Source organism: Chinchilla lanigera, unplaced genomic scaffold (assembly GCF_000276665.1).
Source record: "Chinchilla lanigera isolate Chin_1 unplaced genomic scaffold, ChiLan1.0 scaffold00005, whole genome shotgun sequence".
Classification (NCBI taxonomy): Eukaryota; Metazoa; Chordata; class Mammalia; order Rodentia; family Chinchillidae; genus Chinchilla; species Chinchilla lanigera.
The window spans coordinates 42,786,839-42,806,978 of record NW_004955406.1 but is presented as its reverse complement, the minus strand read 5'-3'; the positions used below and the strand labels follow the sequence as shown (position 1 = coordinate 42,806,978).

At 38.5% G+C, this 20,140-nt stretch overlaps 1 protein-coding gene across 6 annotated transcripts in view; it reads right to left on the bottom strand.

Moving 5' to 3' along the window:
• Positions 1-10,773: 10,773 nt before the first annotated feature.
• Cd55 (CD55 molecule, decay accelerating factor for complement (Cromer blood group)) overlaps positions 10,774-20,140 on the bottom strand; it is a gene marked incomplete at its 5' end in the record, with an annotated part of 22,838 nt that continues 13,471 nt past the window's right edge. For 2 of the 6 annotated variants that reach the window (XM_013502893.1, XM_013502896.1), the window contains 4 exon segments: positions 10,774-11,347; positions 14,514-14,589; positions 18,931-18,951; positions 19,436-19,513. In XM_013502893.1, the coding sequence (XP_013358347.1) occupies positions 11,155-11,347; positions 14,514-14,589; positions 18,931-18,951; positions 19,436-19,513 (368 nt within the window). 6 annotated transcript variants of the gene reach the window in all.

Here is a 20,140-nt window from a genome sequence, read left to right as displayed (position 1 = left end):
TGAATGCGTGAATTTCTAACTTTCAAGTCCTCAGGCAAGGGTGGCACCTAAGGTGCTTCACAGCTGCACAATCTTCAGTCTTTGTTGCTTGCCAGTGTTTCAGCTTCCTCTAACAGACACATTTTAGGGTTTTTCATAGAAAAAGTCATCTTCTAAGTGTAAGTTTCTTAGTCAATTTTAGCTGCACTCATGTTAACTCCAAAATAGCTGTGGCTTTCAAAAATGTTCTCTACATTTTAGGTTTCAGATCAACAGGAAGTGGTTGGAGTCTGGCTACAGTAGTTCCAGGATTCAAATCTAGTTTATCTCTGTTTCCTATGTTTTTATTCTTGGTCTAGCAGATACCTACCATGTGCTTTCTCCTGAAAAATAGCAAGTCAGAAGAGGACTGACTACAGCAAGCCACATAGCCTCCATCAACATCAGTGGAGTCTGGACTCAGCTCCCACCTGCTATGGTGGGAGGCACTGGAAAGTCAACCGGCAAAAGGTATCAAGATAAAGTTCTACTCACAGCAAGGGGGGAAGAGTTAAAAACATAAATTCAATCTATAAATGAAAGAAAAACAAAAATCTACCTTAAAATTGCAACTCACACAGGTAGAACATGAACAAATATCATGGGAGAGCACAAACAAACTGACATTTGGACAGGAATTCATTCCAAGTGAAATTCCTTTTAATAGAAAAGTATGACAAAGATATCAAAGTAAGTATGTTTGAGAAATAAAGGATTAACATCCATTAAAGCTAAGCCAGGACCCACAAAACAGAAGCAGTAGGTGTAAGTCACAAATAAATAGATACAAAGATCAGAAATACTAGTAATAAATAAAATAGCTATTTCAAATTACCATTTCAATTAAGCATTACTTTCGTAATGGACACATTTGAAGAGATATCAGTGTTCCTGGTAACAGAGAAAGAAACTGATTAAACCAAAAATAACTTCAAAACATTGGATGAGCCACATTTAGGTGAAGAAATAATTCCCTCCAAGTTTGTTTGAATCAAAGAGCTATTATATTATATTATGTAATTATTGTTGATATTATAAGTTGACTATAAATCTTTTTTGTGTGTGTACTGGGAATCAAACTCAGGACCTTTGCTTGCCAGGCAGGTACTGTGCCGCTGAGCTACATCCCCAGCTGACAATAAATCTCTGGACTCTTGACTTCAGGGTCATACTGTCCCAATCTGGAGGTTAAGAAGTGCTTGCTTCTACAGCCACTGTTTTCTGCACAATGATTTTTTATTCCCATGACCCCAATAACTAGGTAAAGGAAAGGTAAACTATGTAAAGAAAAAGGCCATGCCAGGAATATAGCTTAGTGGTACAGTGCCTGCCTGGCAAGCGAAAGGTTGAATTAGATTCCCGGTATGTACAAAAAAAAAAAAAAAAGGAAAGAAAAATAAAAAGGCTACTACAAACACTTACCTGTGTCTGACTTTAGTTTGCCATAAATAGCAGAAGCCGCAAGTTGGACTATGCCCCAGTTCTGACCCCCATTAGGTGACCGCTTCTGCATGGTGTACTGATTTTTTCCTCCAAACTCCTAGCTTCAATGAAGTCAAGAAATATAGTTTGTTTTTTTTTAAAAAAAAATTTAAACTTTAAAGTTTTTTGAACCTTTGAAACATCTCTGAGAAGGGTGTTAAGGGAGGCACTTTCCTTTTGATGTAAATTTTAGAATTAGTTTCTTAACATCTTTGTTATAAATATAAACTGATGGGTGGGAAACTGTCTTAACAATGCTGAGTCTTTCAACCCATGAAAATGTCATGTATGTATTTCTGTACTGTCAGCAAAGTTTTATAGTTTTCTTGATAGAGTTTTTCCACATTTTGCAGAAAGTATCTCTAAACATTTCATGTTGTGGAATGCTATGGTAAATGTAGTTTTAGCATTTATTTTCTAAGTTCTCATTTCTGGTACTTTAAAATTGTAATTGTGTTTATGACACAATAACATTGTATCTTATGACCTTGTTACATTTACTTAGTTCCAGTAGATCTTCCAGTTAAAGGTTTTCTGTACATACAGTCTACAAATAAATACAGCTCCTGTCCTTCCAATTAATTCATGGGCTTTTTCCCCTTGCCCACCTGTACTGGCGAACACCTCCAGTAAAACGCTCACCAGAAGTGGTAGATAATGTAACCATGCTTTGTTCTTATCTTGAGTGGAAAGTACTGAGGGGTTCATTATTATGATAAAGGATGCAGATTTATTGAAGATAGCTTTTCGTTAGACTAAGGTATTTTCCTTCTTAGTTTGCTAAGTGATTTTATATCAAATTGGTATTGAATTGTATTAAATAATTTTTCTACACCCACTGAAATTATCATGCAGTTTTTATTATGTGATAAATTATATTAATTTTTATGCCAATCCACCCTGTCACTCATTTCATTACTTGTATCATATCCTTACACACACAGTTGTGCACGTCTTCATAAGGAGGTTGTGTCACTGAACAGTTTCCCTGTGCAGAACTCCTCCCGTGCCCACACAAGAAGTACCGTAGCTCCAGGACTCTAGGGTATACTGTCTTAGGAGGCTACTGTGATACACTATCTTTGGTCCCAAAGTCATTATGTGACACATGACCACATTGCTTGGTTTACTTCACTAAAGTTTTGTTAAGGATATTTTCCCCCTATTTATGGGAATGTTGGTCTGCAGTTCTTTTATGATGTCTCAAACGAGTTTGAAAGTATTCTTTTTATTTTATGAAAGAGTTTGTGAAGATTGGTATTACTGGTTCTGTAAACGTTCAAATTAACCAGTAAAGCCTTCTGGGCAGAAAAATTTTCTTTCTGAAAGATTTTTTTTTTAAAAATTTCAATTTATTGAATTAATATACAGCTATTCAGGGTCTATATTTTTATTAATCAGGCTTGTTAATTTGTTTCTTTAAATACATTTCTTTATTTCATCCAGCTTGTTGACTTTATTGTCATAAAGTTGCTCATCCTATTCTTTTAGTGACATGCTCTTATTATTATCAGTTGAAATGGAAGTGTTCCACTGAGTTTTCCCAGACATGTAGCTTTTGGTTTCATTGATTTCTCTATTTGTTTTCTATTTCAAGGACTTTTATGCTTTATTATTTTCTTTCTTTTAAAAATTAAAAATGCACAGCTAATAGATTATTATTTCCTTCTCCTACTTCATTTACTAACCTTCTCACTTTGGGAAAGTACAGGTCAGCCTCCTTATAGAATTCCCCTCCAATTTCTTTCATCAGAAGCTTCCTCATAATTTGAATGCATAATCTGTACAAGAATATTACAAAAATGATGTTGAGTTCCTCTCACTGTGTCATATGAGGAAGAATGTAGTATGATTTGTTATCAGTTGTTAATTTTGAGCATTTGGTGAAAGTAGTGTCTATCAAGTTTTTCCACTGTAGAGTTTATATGTAGCTAGTAAGTATCTTGTGGAGGAGAAAACTGCAGACTCTATAGTTATTGTACTCTCATCAGATATTCACTTACGAATTTAACATCCACTGATGATTCGTGCCTGAAATAACTATTACTGTGATTTTCCCAGTGCTGATTTTTTAAGTAGTATCATACCTTTTCCATTCTATTATAACGAAGGAGCTTTCCTTCTCTTATCTGCTCATTTATAAGTATGGAGTCAAATTCTTATGTTATTCTATGTGTTATGATCCATTATTATCATTATTTATCTTTTACTATTATTGTCCTGCATTTATGCTGGCTTCTGAGTCTCTTTAACATGTCATTATCATTTTTAAGGACTTTTTTTTCTGGAACCCTTAATTTCTTATTCCTAGAAGATGTTCCAAACTCACCTACTTTTTCTGCCTCAGTCCTGGAATCAACCATTTCACCCAAGAACCCTTATTTCTTTCACCAGAGAAAAGTATTTAAAAATCAGAATTTGGGGCCTCATTGCCTCTAGGGTCTCTGAAAAGACATACTTCATATGCACACATACATATGTAATTATACACACACGTGTGTATAATACATATATACAGTATATACATATATATACAGTACACGTGCGTATACATAATACATGTATGTATGCATATATAATACAGTATATAGATTATATAGTATACACATACCTATGTAGTAGATGTTAACTTTATGTGTCAACTTGATTAAATAAAAGGATGCCTGGTAAAACATATTTCTGGATGTGTCTGCAGGGTGTTTCTGGAAGAGACAAACATTTGAGTCAGGAGTCTAAGCAGAGGAGACTACCCTCACCAATGCAGGCAGGCATTATCCAACCCATTGAGCATCCACCCAAATAGGTTAAAAAGGTGAGGAAGGGTGAGTTTCCGCCTTCTCTTCTTGAGCGGGAACACCCACCTTCTCCTGGCTCTTGGGTCTTGAAACCAGCAAGCAGCTCCCACCCAGACCCTGGGGTGGCCTATGGCTGGGACCACCACCAGGACTCTGGGTTCCTAAGCCTTTGCACTTGAACACCAGGGGCATTCCTGGGCCTCCAGCATGTAAACCACATTGTATTTCACTTCTTAGCCTCCATAATGATGCAAGGTACGTCCCATAGTAAATCTCTTATGTATCTAGACTTATCCTGTTGGCTCTGTTTCTCTGGAGAGCTATGACTAATAAAGACAGATACCCTCACATCTGTATCTATTTCCCTGTCCTCCTCCTCCCTGTATACATATGTGTATATGTACATGTTTTTATGTTTAAAATCATGGATTTGTGCTGATAACACAAGGTATGATTACATACCGCAGACTTCATTTAACAGTTTTTTCTTTTTTATAACTCTATTCAACATTAAGGAAGCTATTCTTGTTACTCACAATATATTTTCCTGTCTGCTCTATTTTAAAATACACACAAAATAGTGTTGGACTTACTGAGCAACACGACTATGAAAGACAAACTTACTAAGCAAATCCAACATTCCCTTATTTTTTTCACTTTTGATTTGTAATTAAACCACTGTGTTCTGAAGTTACTTGTTAGTTCAAACTCACCACCTCCTCCTAAACGTGGCCATGTTATTCATTTGAAACACAGTAAGGCTTTTTGCATCATATTATGATGTTCACTCTCCAATCTTCATTTATATAGCTATATTCCAATATTTTTAATATGTGAGATACAGGTTCTACAATTAAGAACCATATCATATATCCCATTCTCATTTTCCCTATTATTTCCACCTATTTCCCATCTAATTTCTAGCAACCAATCTGGTTGTTTCTAGTTTGTTCTTCGTTTCCAAATGACTAAAACATGTACATGTGCTTTTATTTCTTCATCTTTTGTATATGAAAGATAACACATGATATGGTCTTTTGCAGTTCAATTTTTAAACTTAGCAATATAGTCTGGAAACGATTCTGGGCCAGGTCTAGAACTGTTCCTCCTGTTTGCAGGTGTACTCTATGCCACTGTTTGGCTGTAACAGTTTATTCAGCTGACCTCTTATGAATGGGCACTTAGACCATTTCAGGTATTTTGCAGTTATAATGTTCTGATGAATAACCTGGTACATGTTTATTCTTGTGTTGTTGGAAATGTATCTTCAGGGTTCATTCCTAAAAGTGGGGTCACTGGTTTGAAGAGTAAATGCATATGTAGTCTTTCTAAATATAGTAGAATTCCCCACAAAAATAGCTGCAGAAATTGCCTTCCCACTAATAATCTATGAGTCACTTGATTTTCCACAACCACACTAAGAGAATGTATGATCATATAACCTTGAGAAAGGTCAAACATAAAATTACCTGTAAGAACACAAACAATTAATATGCAACAACAACAATAAAAACAGCCCTGCACAATCTTCCATACTATTCCCATGAGCCTTTGTTGGTGTATAGGGGAAGTTTGAGGAAAGCCTTCATGAAAAAGAAAAAAGAGAAGCTAGCAGCCACCCTCAGATTTCTCCAAAACCTTTGGCAGAAAGAAAAAAATCCATTCTGAATATGAAAATACCAAGATGGAGAACCAGTGGGCTAAGGCATCATCTTCAGGAAAGGGGCTTAAACACCTGTGTGCTGAGGGAACAGTCTCTGAAAGGTGTCACAACTGGAAGAACCAAAGGGCAAAAGCAAAGCGCACACACGATGACAGGGTGGTGAAAAGGAAATGAGACAAAAATGAAAATTTTGGGTCCCTTTGAGACACACAGAAGTCACACAACTCTGCTTACCACCAGCTCCCATTCAGGGCAGCCTCCGAGGGCACAGCAACCTGGAGTGGGGTAGGCAGTGGTTATGGATGAACAAATAGAAAACAGCCAGCCCAGGGGGAGACTGGGAAACAGGGAGAAAGTGGAGGGTCACTGAGCACGTTGGGGTCACTAACTACAAGATGAAAAGGTGAAAAGGGTACAGTGAGTGGGTAAAAACAGGAGCTGATTTAAGCACAGCAAAGGGGACATTAGAAGGGGCAAGAAAACCAGAAGTGAAGATGTTTAAAAGGCGTCACTCTTGTCAACAGTGAACCCATCATTCATTGATGATGCCACATTTTGTTTGTTTGGTTTTGGTTTTTCTCCGGTACCGGGAACCGAACTCACGACCTTGCGCTTGCCAGGCAGGCGCTTTGCCTCTGAGCTAAATCCCCAGCCCCAATGATGCCACATTTTAAGATAGTTGGGAGATAGTGGTACAGGTACCAAGTCCCTCAGTAAACATGGATGAGTAACCAGGAGTAGACTGTAATAATAAGCAGCAAATGGGTCATATGGGCAGCTTGATTTTGTAGACAAATCTTGCTGGACACAGGTATCTGTTGTTGTTTTCCCTTACTCTGTTGTACAGGTTAATTATTCCCCATCTGAAATGTTTGAGAACAGCAGCATTTCAGATTTTGGACGTTTGGATTCTGGAAAATTTATGTATACGTAATAAGATATCTTGGGGATCTTATTTTTTGTATTCATCTTTAGATGCCTAAACCAGTCCCCATTTCTTAAAGATTTCAGCCTTTAACTCACTGTCACTCATTTTTAAGACAAATCCCCATGCTTCTTGGTGACTTCATTATCTATGTGGCTCTTCTGAGGCCTCCTGCCTCCCAATAATCCTACCGTTTTCCTTCTAACCTCTCATAAACATAATTCTGTCCAACCCCATGCAGCGCAAACACTGTCTTTGTACTGTGTAGGTAATGTTATCCACGTTACTAACTAACCCCCAAATATAAAGTCACAGACATGATGGAAGTATAATCCGCTGTCATATGAAGACTGAAGAGGTATGCATGAACAGCAGACCGCTTTCCTTCAAGGAGCCATTGTTTTCCTAGATCTCCGCACCCATCTTTGTCAAATCTGTAGAGAGAAAGAGGCGATTGCAAATGGGAATGTTTATGGCCAGGGCTAGCAACTGGCACACATCTCTGTCATTGTCATGTTCAATCTTACGTCCATACCTAACTGCAAGGGTGTGGTAATAAGTAGCTGAGTGCACAAAAGGAAAAGGAAACAGATGGTAGGCAGCTCTGCTTCCTGTGCACTAATTCTGTCTCACTCTTGATGTAGGCCTATTTCTCACTGCTGAGAGGTATGATCAAAAACTGCAAAGAGTGTTTACTGTTTAAAAATGCATTACAGCAAAAACCATTAAACTCCCTGAAAACACTTCCCTTTCCTTCAAACTCACTAATCCTGTCATTCTTGCCACTCTGTGAAGCGGTTCTGGAAGTCCTCCTTGTGAGTGTCTTTATTTGCACCATGGTGGCTGCCTTGATGTCCTGAATTAATTCACAATGTCTACCTTTCGTGGTCATTTTGACTTTGGGGAAGAGCCAGAAGTCACACGTCCGATCTCACGAATAAGGTAGATAAGGTTGCACCGTGTGTGGAGAAGGATGTTCAACAGTTTACTTTACAATGTGTAACCTATGCTGGACTTTGAGCCTGACCAGGCCATGTGATTGTTCCGGAGGAAGTCTAGCAAAAGCATTAGTGTAAAAGGAAGTGAAAACAGGACTTTGGTCCCAGTGGAATGCTGCTAGGACAGCACGAGATGCTTTGCTATGTCTGAAGGAGGGATAACATGAAGGATAGGTAAGCCAAAATACAGTCCCTAGGATAGTTAAACTCTCATGTACTCACTAATCTGCACATTTCTCTTCCCATTTCCTATTTCTGTTTTTTGTAAAGACTAATAAGTAGCCAGAGAAAATTGCAATCTGGGATTCAGTCCCAGACAGTGGCTCTCCAGATACCATAACTTTGTCTGTTTTATCTGCTGCACCTCATTTTCGAGACCCGTCACCTCAGAGAAACCAGCAAGCCTGTTTTAGAAGCCTGCTTCCCACCGCGTGGCAGTGTGCAGCCTTTGCCCTACCTTGGCTCACACTCTGTGAAGGCCCACGCCAGAGGACCCTGGAACTGCTTCCGAAGGAAGCAAGAAGGATGGGGGAGTGGGCTCAAGGTATGGGGAAGTGTTTGAGGGGAATTAATGGCAATGGAGTTTCTACTGCAATGATTTTTAATACTCACTGCATACTTTGGTTACACCTCATATTGACATTTCAGTTCATCCTTGCTAGCAGCCCATGTCTAGTAACTGCTTGATCCCAAAAACGCATCCTTCAACTTTTCACTGTTTCTTGCCCTTCGTGTCCTTACTTTCCTTCTCACATAGCTTGGTTCATGGTCCATCGTTTTCACCATCCCTTGTATACAAGCTCAACTCACAGTCCTCTCCCATGTGTTCCTGTCTTGGTTAGTTTTCTCTCATTGCTGAGACAAAATACCCAACATCCAAAATGAAGGAAGGACTTATTTAGCTTACAGTTTGTGGAGGTTTCAGTCCATACTTGGTTGGCTCCAAGGCAGAAGATAACAAAGCAACAAGAGCAAAGGGGGGAATGGCAGCCGAACAGCAATGCAGCCAGAGCAAAAGGGCAGAATAGCACCAAGCAGCTTCTTTCCCTGCCTTACATTGTAAACAGGCTACCCCCACCTAAGGGACATGCAGCTCTCACATAATCTCCATGCCCTCCTCTTCCACAGACTCAGGATGTATATAAAGTAAGCACCCTGGCTTCCTGCTGAGTCACTTAGCCAAACCTCTAGACTCTCCAAGTTGACACAATGTATCAACCATAACAGTCCCCTCACAGTGTCCTGTTGGGAACACCCTCCGCCCCACCACTCACCATGCAGAAATACAGTGGAAGCGCCCACTGCTGCACTGGTGTGCGCGGCAGCTGTCTACATTCTCTGTATAGTCTTAGTTCTCCCGGTGTGACTCTCAGGGACTCAAAACTACATACTGCTGCACTTACTCTGGTAACCCCAATGCAGTACATAGCATATGGTAAACTGCACACAGCGCGCTCTATGCTTTTCTGAATAACTGTATCAGTGTTATCCTTGCTCCTGTATCAGCTTGCTGCCAGACAGGCACAGAAGACCCTCAAACGTCCTATTTCCAGAACTGGCAGGCAAGTTCAGAGAATATCTGAAACTGAGTGTAGTGGAAAATGCCTACGATCCTGTTACTCTGGAGGCTGAAGCAGGAAGACTGCAAGTTCAGGGACAGGCTAAACAATTTAACACGACTCTGAAACAAAAATAAGAATAAAAAGGCTGGGATGGAGCTCACTGGTAATGCTTGTCTAGCAACCATAATGCTCTTGGTTCAGTCCCCAGTAATGAAACACACACACACACACACACACGAATTTCCTAATATTAGGAACTAAAAAATTATTATTAATCTCATTAGTTGTGATGACTGTGGTTAGAAAGAAAAAGTGCCCCCGTTGTTGGAAATACACATTGAAGTGTCTGCAGTGAAATGCCAAGAAGCAAATGGAATTTAAAGTACTAATAACAAAATAGACAAAGCAATATGACAACATAATCATTGTCAGTCTAGCTACATGTATCTTCTAGTTCTAGACTACCATTTAAAATGGCAAATAAGAATATATTAAAACCCTAGAAGTTAATGTGATTGTCTTTAGGTAAATCATTAACAAATAATATCAAGATGATTAGGAGAAGGTATCACATGCTTGAGAAAGTACAGTATAGTATAATTTAAAAGTACCCAAAAAGTGTTTCCCATGAAGATAACCAAGGAGCAGCATTCTAAACTACCTATGGAAAACAGGAAGAGACTCATTTAGAAATAAAATGTTCACATTAAAGAAAATAAATTTCAAATACTACATGAGGAAGAAACTGTGATTATTTATTTCTACTTAGGGAAAATAAATTTTTATTTACATACCTTCTTAAATGTTACACATGTAAAAACAAAATATTCACCAGCATAAATAAATATAAATAATATTACAAAAATTTACAATTTGGCTACGAACATCTTCAGAAATATAGAATCTCATGTTAATATTTTACTATCTCTGGATATTTTGGGGGGTTCACTGTGTACTTCAGGCTGGCCTTAAGCTATGTAGCCCAGGTGGGGGTCAAACTCAAGGCAATCCTCCTGCCTCAGCCTTCCAAGTACTGGCATTACAGGTGTGCACCACTACACCTGGTCCAGGATACTTTTTAAAAGACATTAAATTAAAAATACCTCTCAAAAAGCTCTTTTCCTGAGGGAACAAAGTGAAGCAAAACAAAACAGATTGTTCTAGGGAAAAATTTCAGCTTATCTATCTTATTAGTAGTGGACTAAGAGCTGGCTCATTACCCGTTTTCTGTAACAAAGGGAGAAGCAGTCCTTCACTCTATGTTCCTCCCTTGCCATCAGCTAAACCAAGAAACACACATTCCTGGATCATTAACGTGTTATCCTTTAAAAATATTTTGCCAAAACCATTAGGATTCATTTTAATGAAATAAGTACAGATAAAAGTACTTTACATTTTAGGCATTATTTTAGAACGTGGTTCATGTTTTTGGCAATTTTGCTTAGACAATATGACATGCTTTTACTTTTGCTATCCAATTAATGTCTTTAACTTTTTATTTCCTTTTGTAAGTAAAATAATACACATCTAGTGAAAGAAATTCTGGATCCTGCTGTACGCATAAACAAATGTCTCTACTTCCCTATACTTTTAGGAAAGCGATCTTCTCCATTCTGTGAGTGCTTCTATTTTGAAGAGGCTTTCGGTGCACAGAGAATGTGACTCTGGATGGACTCCCATCCCCTCGTTTTGTTCACATTCCCAACACAGCCTAAAGACAACAGCAACATGCAAAGCAGAGTGCACTACCGGATTTATTGTATCTGTGCTGCTCCAGGAACTTATAACAAACTAGAACTATTCTGCGGAGGTGGGCAGTCTCTCTTAACTCTTCTTTGCCACGGTCAGCTAGCTGATGGTTACTAGCACCACAAGCAGAACTGCCAATTTTACACAGTTGTGTCCTGAAAGCAGAAAAAGAGAAGGTAAATTCAAAACGATTTTATTTACTGATGACAAACATCAGTTTTTAACTGCTATGTGATGAATTACTAGAAAGTTCATTAGTTTAGGCTGCAAAGCAAATGCAAAATTAGTAAGTTAAAAACTACTTCTGCGGGGATAGTTCAGTAGCTATAGCAACAATTAAATCATTTATCAACCTTAGATAAATGGTAGCCAAGTTAGACATTTAAAATAATCAAAAGTCAATGAAAATCCTCTGAATACTACATGTGGAAGAGATGCAGGATTTACTAAGAGATTAAGACACTTAGAAAGTTTCACAGATACATTTACATTGTTATTTTTAGGTACAGACATAAAAGGATGTCTTTAAAGATCTAAAATCATGACTTGTGAAGGGACCTTCACATATACTGTACTATTTCTTAAACATTGGACGGTCTAAAATCCAGCCAGGAAGAGAAGAAACATACAGGAGAGGCCAATCATCTCATTCTGCAAGTTGACACAAAAAAGCATCCTAAAGCCCTGAGGGGTCACCACTCATGGCCCCAATGCTGGTGCCCATTACACCATCGAATCGCCATGATGAACAGTGCGAGCACGAGATGAGATGATGAGCGTCCCCTCGCGAGGCAAGAATCCACGACGTGTGTCCAAGTGAGGAGAGTCAATGTTAGTCAACAAAGCAAAGCAGTTCTGCCGATAAGAGACTTAGGACTCGATCATCCACGAAGAGTCTGCAGAAACCCGAAGGCAGCTGTCTTGAGAGACACTTTGAGAGATACAGAAATGTGGCTTTCTTAAGCCGTATGTACCTTTTATAAATTATCAGGTGTTCTTATTTCTGAGGTAGCACCAGCCTCATTTAAATTATGAAATACAACATTGGGTGATTTGTTGTTCTCACGTGTCATATAATAGCTGGACGGTAAAGAGGGAAAAAACCTAACTGAATTATATATAATTTAAATTTCAAATAGGAAAATGAAACATTTACTTACACTCTTGTCCCTACACTAAAATTTGTCATAAAAACCCAAAAAGGATAAGGTTACATTATCATTTTCACATTCATTATCTTTATCCTCTGTCCTAATTAAATTCACATTTTAATTAGGTATGTAATCGGTTATGAACTATCAGACAGGCATAAAGTCAGCTCTTACCCTTGACAGCTTCAACTTCCAAAATAAAGCAAGTGGATTATTCTTTAAGTGTACAAGAACAAAAGCAAATTCAATCATAGGGTTTGGCAGGAATTTCCTGCCTTTCCTGCAAAATCTTAAAAACAACTCAAAAAAATACTCACATCTTCTTTGTCCCAACACCTTTCATCCTATTGAAAATATCCTGGCAAAGTGCTTCAACAAAGGGTGTGCAGAAGGTGATGACAGCCAAAGGGACTGACAGCATCACGTGCTGCCCCTCCTGACACACGGAGCCCCAAAGCACTGGCTTTGATGAACTGACACTAATAACCTAAAACACGATGAATAAATAGCACTAAAACTAGAAATCTGGGACAAGAAACTACTTAAGATTGATGGTTAAAAAATAGTTTAGAGTGATTTTTCTTTTTTTGGTCTTTTTGATACAGGGTTTTGCTGCGTAGTTCAGGCTGGCCTTGAACTCACTTGTAGCCCAGGCAGGCCTCGAACTTGCACTGATCCTCCTGCCTCAGCCTCCCGGGTGCTGGGATTATAGATGTGTACCACCACACTGGGCTTTTCAGAGTAATTCTGATGAGGCATCTATCCCAACTTTATTTTGTAAGACCAGTAACTCTGGTTTTGCTAGACTCAAACAACATTCCTTAAAAAGTCTGAAAGAGTTGCATCTCACTGCATTTGCTGTTGTAGCAGTTAGAATATTAAACAAATACCTGGAAAAAAGATTTACTTTCCCCATCACCCACCCCAAGACATAATGGTCCAATATTATCTATCAAGACTGAATCATTAAAAAAAAAAAAAAAGAAAAAAGACCGAATCATTTAGCAATTTAAAGATTCTCTATACACTTTTAACAGGCTTAAATATTGCTGTTAATTTAAGGAAAAGGAAAAATGTTAAAGAGGCTAAGAAGAAGATACCCTGCATAAGCCAAAGAATTAAAATAGGTAATTTAGTAATGACATTAACATGAAGCTATAAATTAATGAAAAAAATGAAGGGGCACTGGGGCAGCTTAGGAATAGCTCAAGCTTGTATGTATTCTACAACTGTTTCTGAACAATCAGACTTCCCAAACCAGCCCCATTTAAATCATTCTGTTAGTCAGCTGCATACAGAGCCAATCAGGATATTTATGTTTCACTTGTGGACTCAGTGGAGAGGAGATATTCAAATACTTCTTTCCTTGTTGTCTTGACATCTGAATGTTTACTGTGAGCTAAGCCATACTCCCTTCCACCTCTTTAGAGGTGACAACTTCTTTGATGCTTAGTATAATCCCATGAGGTAGATGAAATTTTCCCCATCTTACAAATGAAGAAACTGAAGCCCAGAAAGGTTAGGTGGATCATGGCCTCACAGCTTGTAAACAGCAGACCCAGAAATCAAGCTGCACAGTTGCACTCCAGAGCCTGCCCTCTTAATCCCCAAACTGTTTCTGCCCAGACTAGTATCTATTAATACAAAGCGGAAAAATGCGTAACCATAGGCAGTGTAACTATGTTAGAGGTTTGTCTTTTCCTAGATTTTTTTGTTTCTGTACAATGCATAGGCGTTTATCATAAGTAGAGAAAAAAGAACTGATTAATAGATCAGAAAGTGAGACTTTGGTTTTCCAATCACTTTTCGGGGGGTGGGGGGGAAATGTGGTTATTATCTTTGCTTATACTGAGAAGAAAAAGGAGGAGGAGGAGGTAGTAGTAGGGAAGAAGAGGAAGGGAAGGGGAGAAGGGGAGGAGGGGGCAGGAAGGTGAAGAGGAAGAAGAAAAAAGAAAAAGAGGAGGAGGAAGAGGAGGAAGAGAGTGCTGCCGCTGCCAGCATCTGTTCTTCCAGAGCAGTATTATGACTGCAGACAGAAAGGATGTAGAGGCACACGGCAAGTGCACACACACACAGCCAACCCGAGACAGTCACCTATAAAACAGCATCGAGCTGCACGGGGAGAAAAGTGAAGAATAAAGTTCTCAAAATCATCAGAATTTCTGCTCACCCTGATTTTCCACGGTTCCACAAGAACTTGGCTAGAACTAGACTACCAGTTATTGTAATACCGGCAATAACGACTCCTTGAGGGAGACAAAATGTGGTGGCATAGTTAATAGAAACACGAGCAATTGTATTTATACTACAGTTTCACAGTGACATACACGGTAATACAAATCATGTGAAGAAAAAATAGGAACATGTTACTCATGTCACAAGTTTGACACTAACAAGTGCATATTATTGGTTCTGTTTCCTTTGAAAGAAAAAGAAATAAAATGTTGAAAATACCACAGGGCTCACATAAATATTTTTGACAGGCTTGAGAGGATCGTACAGTATTCATTCCCACACAATCATGCTCCATTTTAAATGTTAAATGACTGTATTGCATAACTTTAGGGCTAAAGGTGTATTGAGTTCACATTTATCTTGGAGGCGAATGAGGTCTCAGAAAGGTGAAAGTTACCATATGCAGCTCCTGGGGGCATCTGCTTAGCTCAGAGTGGAGACAGCCCATGGTTCTCCCAGGACAGATGCTGCACGGTAAGACCCAGGGCCAATTATATCCACTTCGCCTATCCAGCATGCTCCTCACGCTCAGGCCACTGTGCATGAAATTTCAAGTAGGCAACCTGTATCTACTTCTGAGATTGAAAAGTGCTACTCCGAGCTTAATAGCAGCAAATAATTAGATAAACTGTCAACCACAAATCACCTTTATAAGCTTTGCTTTTTATAATCTTTCTTCCCCAAACCACCCATTTGTACATTCCCATCCCAATTCTCCAATTTTCCCCTCCTCTCCCCTCCAATATCCCTGGACTCTACCCTTTGGTCCGTGCTTCAAAGGAAATTACAGATGACACTAAATACACAACCAAAGCTAATATGCCAAGTGAGTGTATTTGGTTCCAAATCAGCAAAATACAAATACTGTACAAATTTTTTTAAAAACTTGCTATTTCCACAGCAGGTATACTTTACAATACTCTCCCTGTCAGTGCCCTTAGCCGACTTCCTTGGGCTGTACCGTCAGCTCAGAAAGACTACAATAAACTGCGACTTTTCCCATCTCCAACTGTGAGCTCCTCTCCGTACTAGCTCCTAGGACTCCACCATTTTAATATTGCACTTGGAATTTAAATGAAAGCAGAAAATTTAGAAGTGATCGAGAATATCAGGATGACAGAAATAAAAGACCGTCCATGTGTTAGGGAAACCTAAGAGGGTGGAGGATAGGTTTGGTTCTTGCTCATAATCATACTTGATATAGCAACAGGATACAGAACTCATGGACAGAGGAGGTCACGCCAGAAAGAGACTTGTAGACAGAAGATAGATGTGCTCAAGCAGACCTTAAAATTTCAGATTTATAACGCAGATGCAGTGTTACTTCCCCAAAGCCGCATCCCCAGAACGCCCGAAGTGCCATCATGATCACTGGATTCTGTCTCTGTATTTCAATTTTTTTTTTTTAAAGAAATTAAAAAAGACTAAACCTATCACAGCAAACTTGAATGATGATCTGACTTCTTAACCCTCAAACACAGGTGGCTGATAGAATTGCGTTATAGTGAAGTATAAACGCAGCACACACTGGGACACGGGACGAGACACAGCGATGATGCTGGCTTAGCGCCCTATCCATTTCAAATACATACTCCGATTCAAGACTCTTGCAAGTACACTTATATCTAGGCTGGCTGCAATATATTCCAGATTCAAGAAGACATATAAAGGGTAAGTAAGTACATAGATGATAAAGGATATAGAAGAAATATTTTATGCACTTCACTGTGTATTCTTTATCTGTTACATTTTTTCAACTGACCCCTAAAGGATTTATGAATGTCACAATACAGGGTATCAGAAATGCATGAGAAAATAAAGCAACAGCAGTAGAGAGTAGTAGGCTCCCTCCACTATTTAGTTTGACTTACACAGTCTTGTCCCGTCACTAGGAGGAGACTCTACCTTTTAAAGTACCTCGTACTAGACCAACTAGTTACTGCCTCTGTTTACTGCCTACTAGGCTCTGTACCTCAGGCCAGTTAAAATCATACAAAACCATAGTTTTCCCCACTGAAAAAATAGAAAACAAATGCTAGTATTATAGGGTTGTTTTGAGAAGCAATGAAATAACACATATAAAAATCTCAATAGTATTTGCTGTGTAACAAGCATGTAAACATTAACTGAATGAAAAACTCTTCTTTCCTGTGGTGTGGGCAGAGGGAATGATAAAATGGTTAGAAATCCACCTTAAGGAAATAACAGTTAGTGCATACTTTGACTCCTAGAAGGTCACAGTCATTCAACTCCTGGCATAGGCAGTGAGTTCTCATATCCTTTAGAACAATAAGTGCCAAAGACTTCACATAACAATAATAGCCGGTGTGGTGGTACATGCCTATAATCCCAGCACTTGGGAAGCTGAGACCTGAGCATCACTAGGAGTTTGAGGCCAGCCTGGGCTATATAGTGAGTTTGAGGCCAGCCCAAATTACATAGCGAGACCCTGCCTGAAAAACAAAACAAAGCAAAACAAAATCATGGTCTTCATCTCATAAATGAGAAAATAGGGACTCTGAGAAATCGCCTTAATCATTCAGATTGAATATTTGCCAAATAAAAACAGATTCAAACCAAGGTCTGACTGCAAAGTACGTATTTTTTTCTTCTTATATATAATATAATCTTGAAAAACAATAAAACTATATAGAACATGTATTCTCTACAGGAGTAATAGTCCAAGAAAATATACAGATATATATCTAGATCTAGACAGAGATGGAGACAGAGATAGAGGAATTGATATACAGTACATAGGTGGAATTAAAACGTCATGGGGAGATGACTAGGGAAAAATGTCTAGATAGGTCCTTAGCAGAGAGAAAGGAAAAATAAAAAAAAAAGAAATATCAGTACAAAGTCAGTGGAGGAGTACCTTTAAAATGCATAACACCATCATTTACAAGGCAAACTGGGAAATTCTTCCACACCTGTTAGTCTCTGTTAGTGTAATTAAATGGGGGGAAAAATCAAGCATTTGCCATATTCTAGTATCATCTACATCATTCACTTACATTGCAGTACATATAATCAACAAGATAATTTCCTGGCAATATAATTTATTTATCTTTAAAGCGAGATAATGGCATGAGCCACGTAATAAATTTAAGTAAGGATAATTTTCAGATTTATATAAGAGTATAAAAAATGTTGCTATACATCTGATGTAGGAAGGAGCCGCTCTTTATGTTTTAGCATAAGCTAAGGTTACAACCAACCCTGAGGAGAGTTTCCTAGGAAGTAAGCCACGGGTATACACCTCAACAATTTCAGAGAAGAATAAGCACTTCCAACCTTCACTGAGCACCACTGGGCAACTGAGAAATAGCTCATCTATTAAACCCGTCACTTCTGTGAACTTTAAATCATTAAATCATGAGATTTTTTTTCATTCAGAATACATTTATTTCTATTTAAAGTATAAACAGAGTGAATTCCAATTGTCAGAACTGCTCAAGATCAATTTTTTAGCTTTAAAAATCTCTTAGCATTTAAAATATAAAATAACCACTTATAAGTAACAAGAGTAGTAGTAACAATAACAAAATATCTGCTCTCAGATTTAATGTCCTTTGGCATGCATAAAATGGGGGACTTCACTGTAAATACATAGTTAAAAATAAACACTTTATTATAAAATTGTATTTTCTATTGGATTTATCAGTATGCCGATGTAGTTGTACTTCCCGTAAACAAATATTTTTCTTACCATCTTCTTTAGGAGTTTCTTAATCTTTTTAATGCATAACAGAAAATAACATTTATGGACAAAGCAAAAGACCGAATGAATTACTAGAACAAACTGCTGCACAGGTAGGTACTTTGGGCCTCAGGTCTACAGCAACAGAATATTATTTTTTAAAGAAACTTGCTTCTAATAACTAACAGAGAAGGAGGAAAGGGGATGCTACCATCAAAGGTGGCATTCTATCTCAGATGGGACAGGACAGAGATCTAGAAATGGTCATTAAGTTTATGCTTATAAAAAAACACTTGAAGATTTCAAAACACTGTTTCATGCTCATGGTTCTTCAGTCCCTAGAATGATGAGCAGACACAGTTGGCATTCAACACTACTCCCCTGATTGGCCAAACGATCTGAAGTTGTCCTAGAATTACCTTGGAGCAAGAACATGGCTGGGAAACCGAAGAAACATATCGAGTACCTAGTGGTGTCCACAAGACATGCTGGTGAAAGGCTTTCACCTGTTTTCTCTTAGGCACCCGTAAACAGCGCATTCGGATAGTTCTCCTGAGACAGTTAAAAGACAATATTCTCTTCCAGAAATATGGACTATATGTCTTACACTGATGGCAATTTCTTTCAACTGCCTGAGAGCCAGACTTACCATATATCACACCGCTGTAACCTAAAAAAAGAGAATAAAACAAAAGTTTAAAAGTAAAAAATGTTGTGATTTACTAGTCACTATGTATATAAATATGTATCAATAAACCACTTGAAAGCTCAAATGTAACTCAAATTTCCATAATCAACAGAAATTAAGGAATTTGTACAATGTCTATTTGAGTTAACAATATAAACATAAATGACAGGTACTGAAAACAAAAACATCATCTAACTTTGACCTGTAACTTGATGGCAAGAAGTAAGCTTGAACAACTTGAATAGTAAATAGTTGCTGACCCAATCCTACGGACAAGAAATTACCAGAAACATAAATCCCTTTCAGTAGGTTATAACCAAATTTGAAGTTACTATATCATCCATTTGAGTCAAAAACGTTATATGAAAAAGGAGATTATTCAGTCTTGCAGCATTAAGGGTCAGGGTCATATTGCCATCATAGCCCATTAGATCCACACACAGGAAACCTGACAGTGTCAACTGACCTGAAGCCAATCCTTTCTCTTCAGGTGCTGTTGTAGGAGGCTTTGTGGATGTCCTGGGGTCAGGTCCACGCTTAGTTGCTGTAATACGAGCAGAGGTGAACCTTTGTGTAACTGAGACATGTTTAGGAGTGGACTTGTGTCTTGCTGGAAGAGTCTGTGTAAATGAAGCTTTCGCTGTGGTGAATGTCTGGGTTGCTGGTGTGGTCTGTGTAGCAGAAACATTACCCATCGTGGGATTCTGGGCTGCTAGTGGCATCATTGTAGATACAACATTTGCTACGGGGGATGTCTGAGCTGCGGCTGGGGCCTTTGTGGCTGAACTATTTGTTGTGGTACGTTTCTGAGTAGTTAGTGGGGCTTTTGTATCTGAAATGTTTATTGTGATGGTTTTCTGAGGCATTGGTGAGACTTCTGCATCTGGAACATTTACTGTGGTGGGTTTCTGATGAGTTGGTTGAACTGTAGCTGCAATATTTACTGTAGTGGGTTTCTGAGGAGTTGGTGAGACTCTTGTAGCTGGACTATTTACTGTAGTGTGTTTCTGAGGTGTTAGCTGGATTTCTGTAGTTGGAGCATTTACTGTGGTATGTTTCTGAAGTGTTGGTCGGATTCTTGTTGCTGGGATATTTACTGTGGTGGGTTTCTGAGGTGTTGGCTCATCTCTTGTTGCTGGAATATTTACTGTGATGGGTTTCTGAGGTGTTG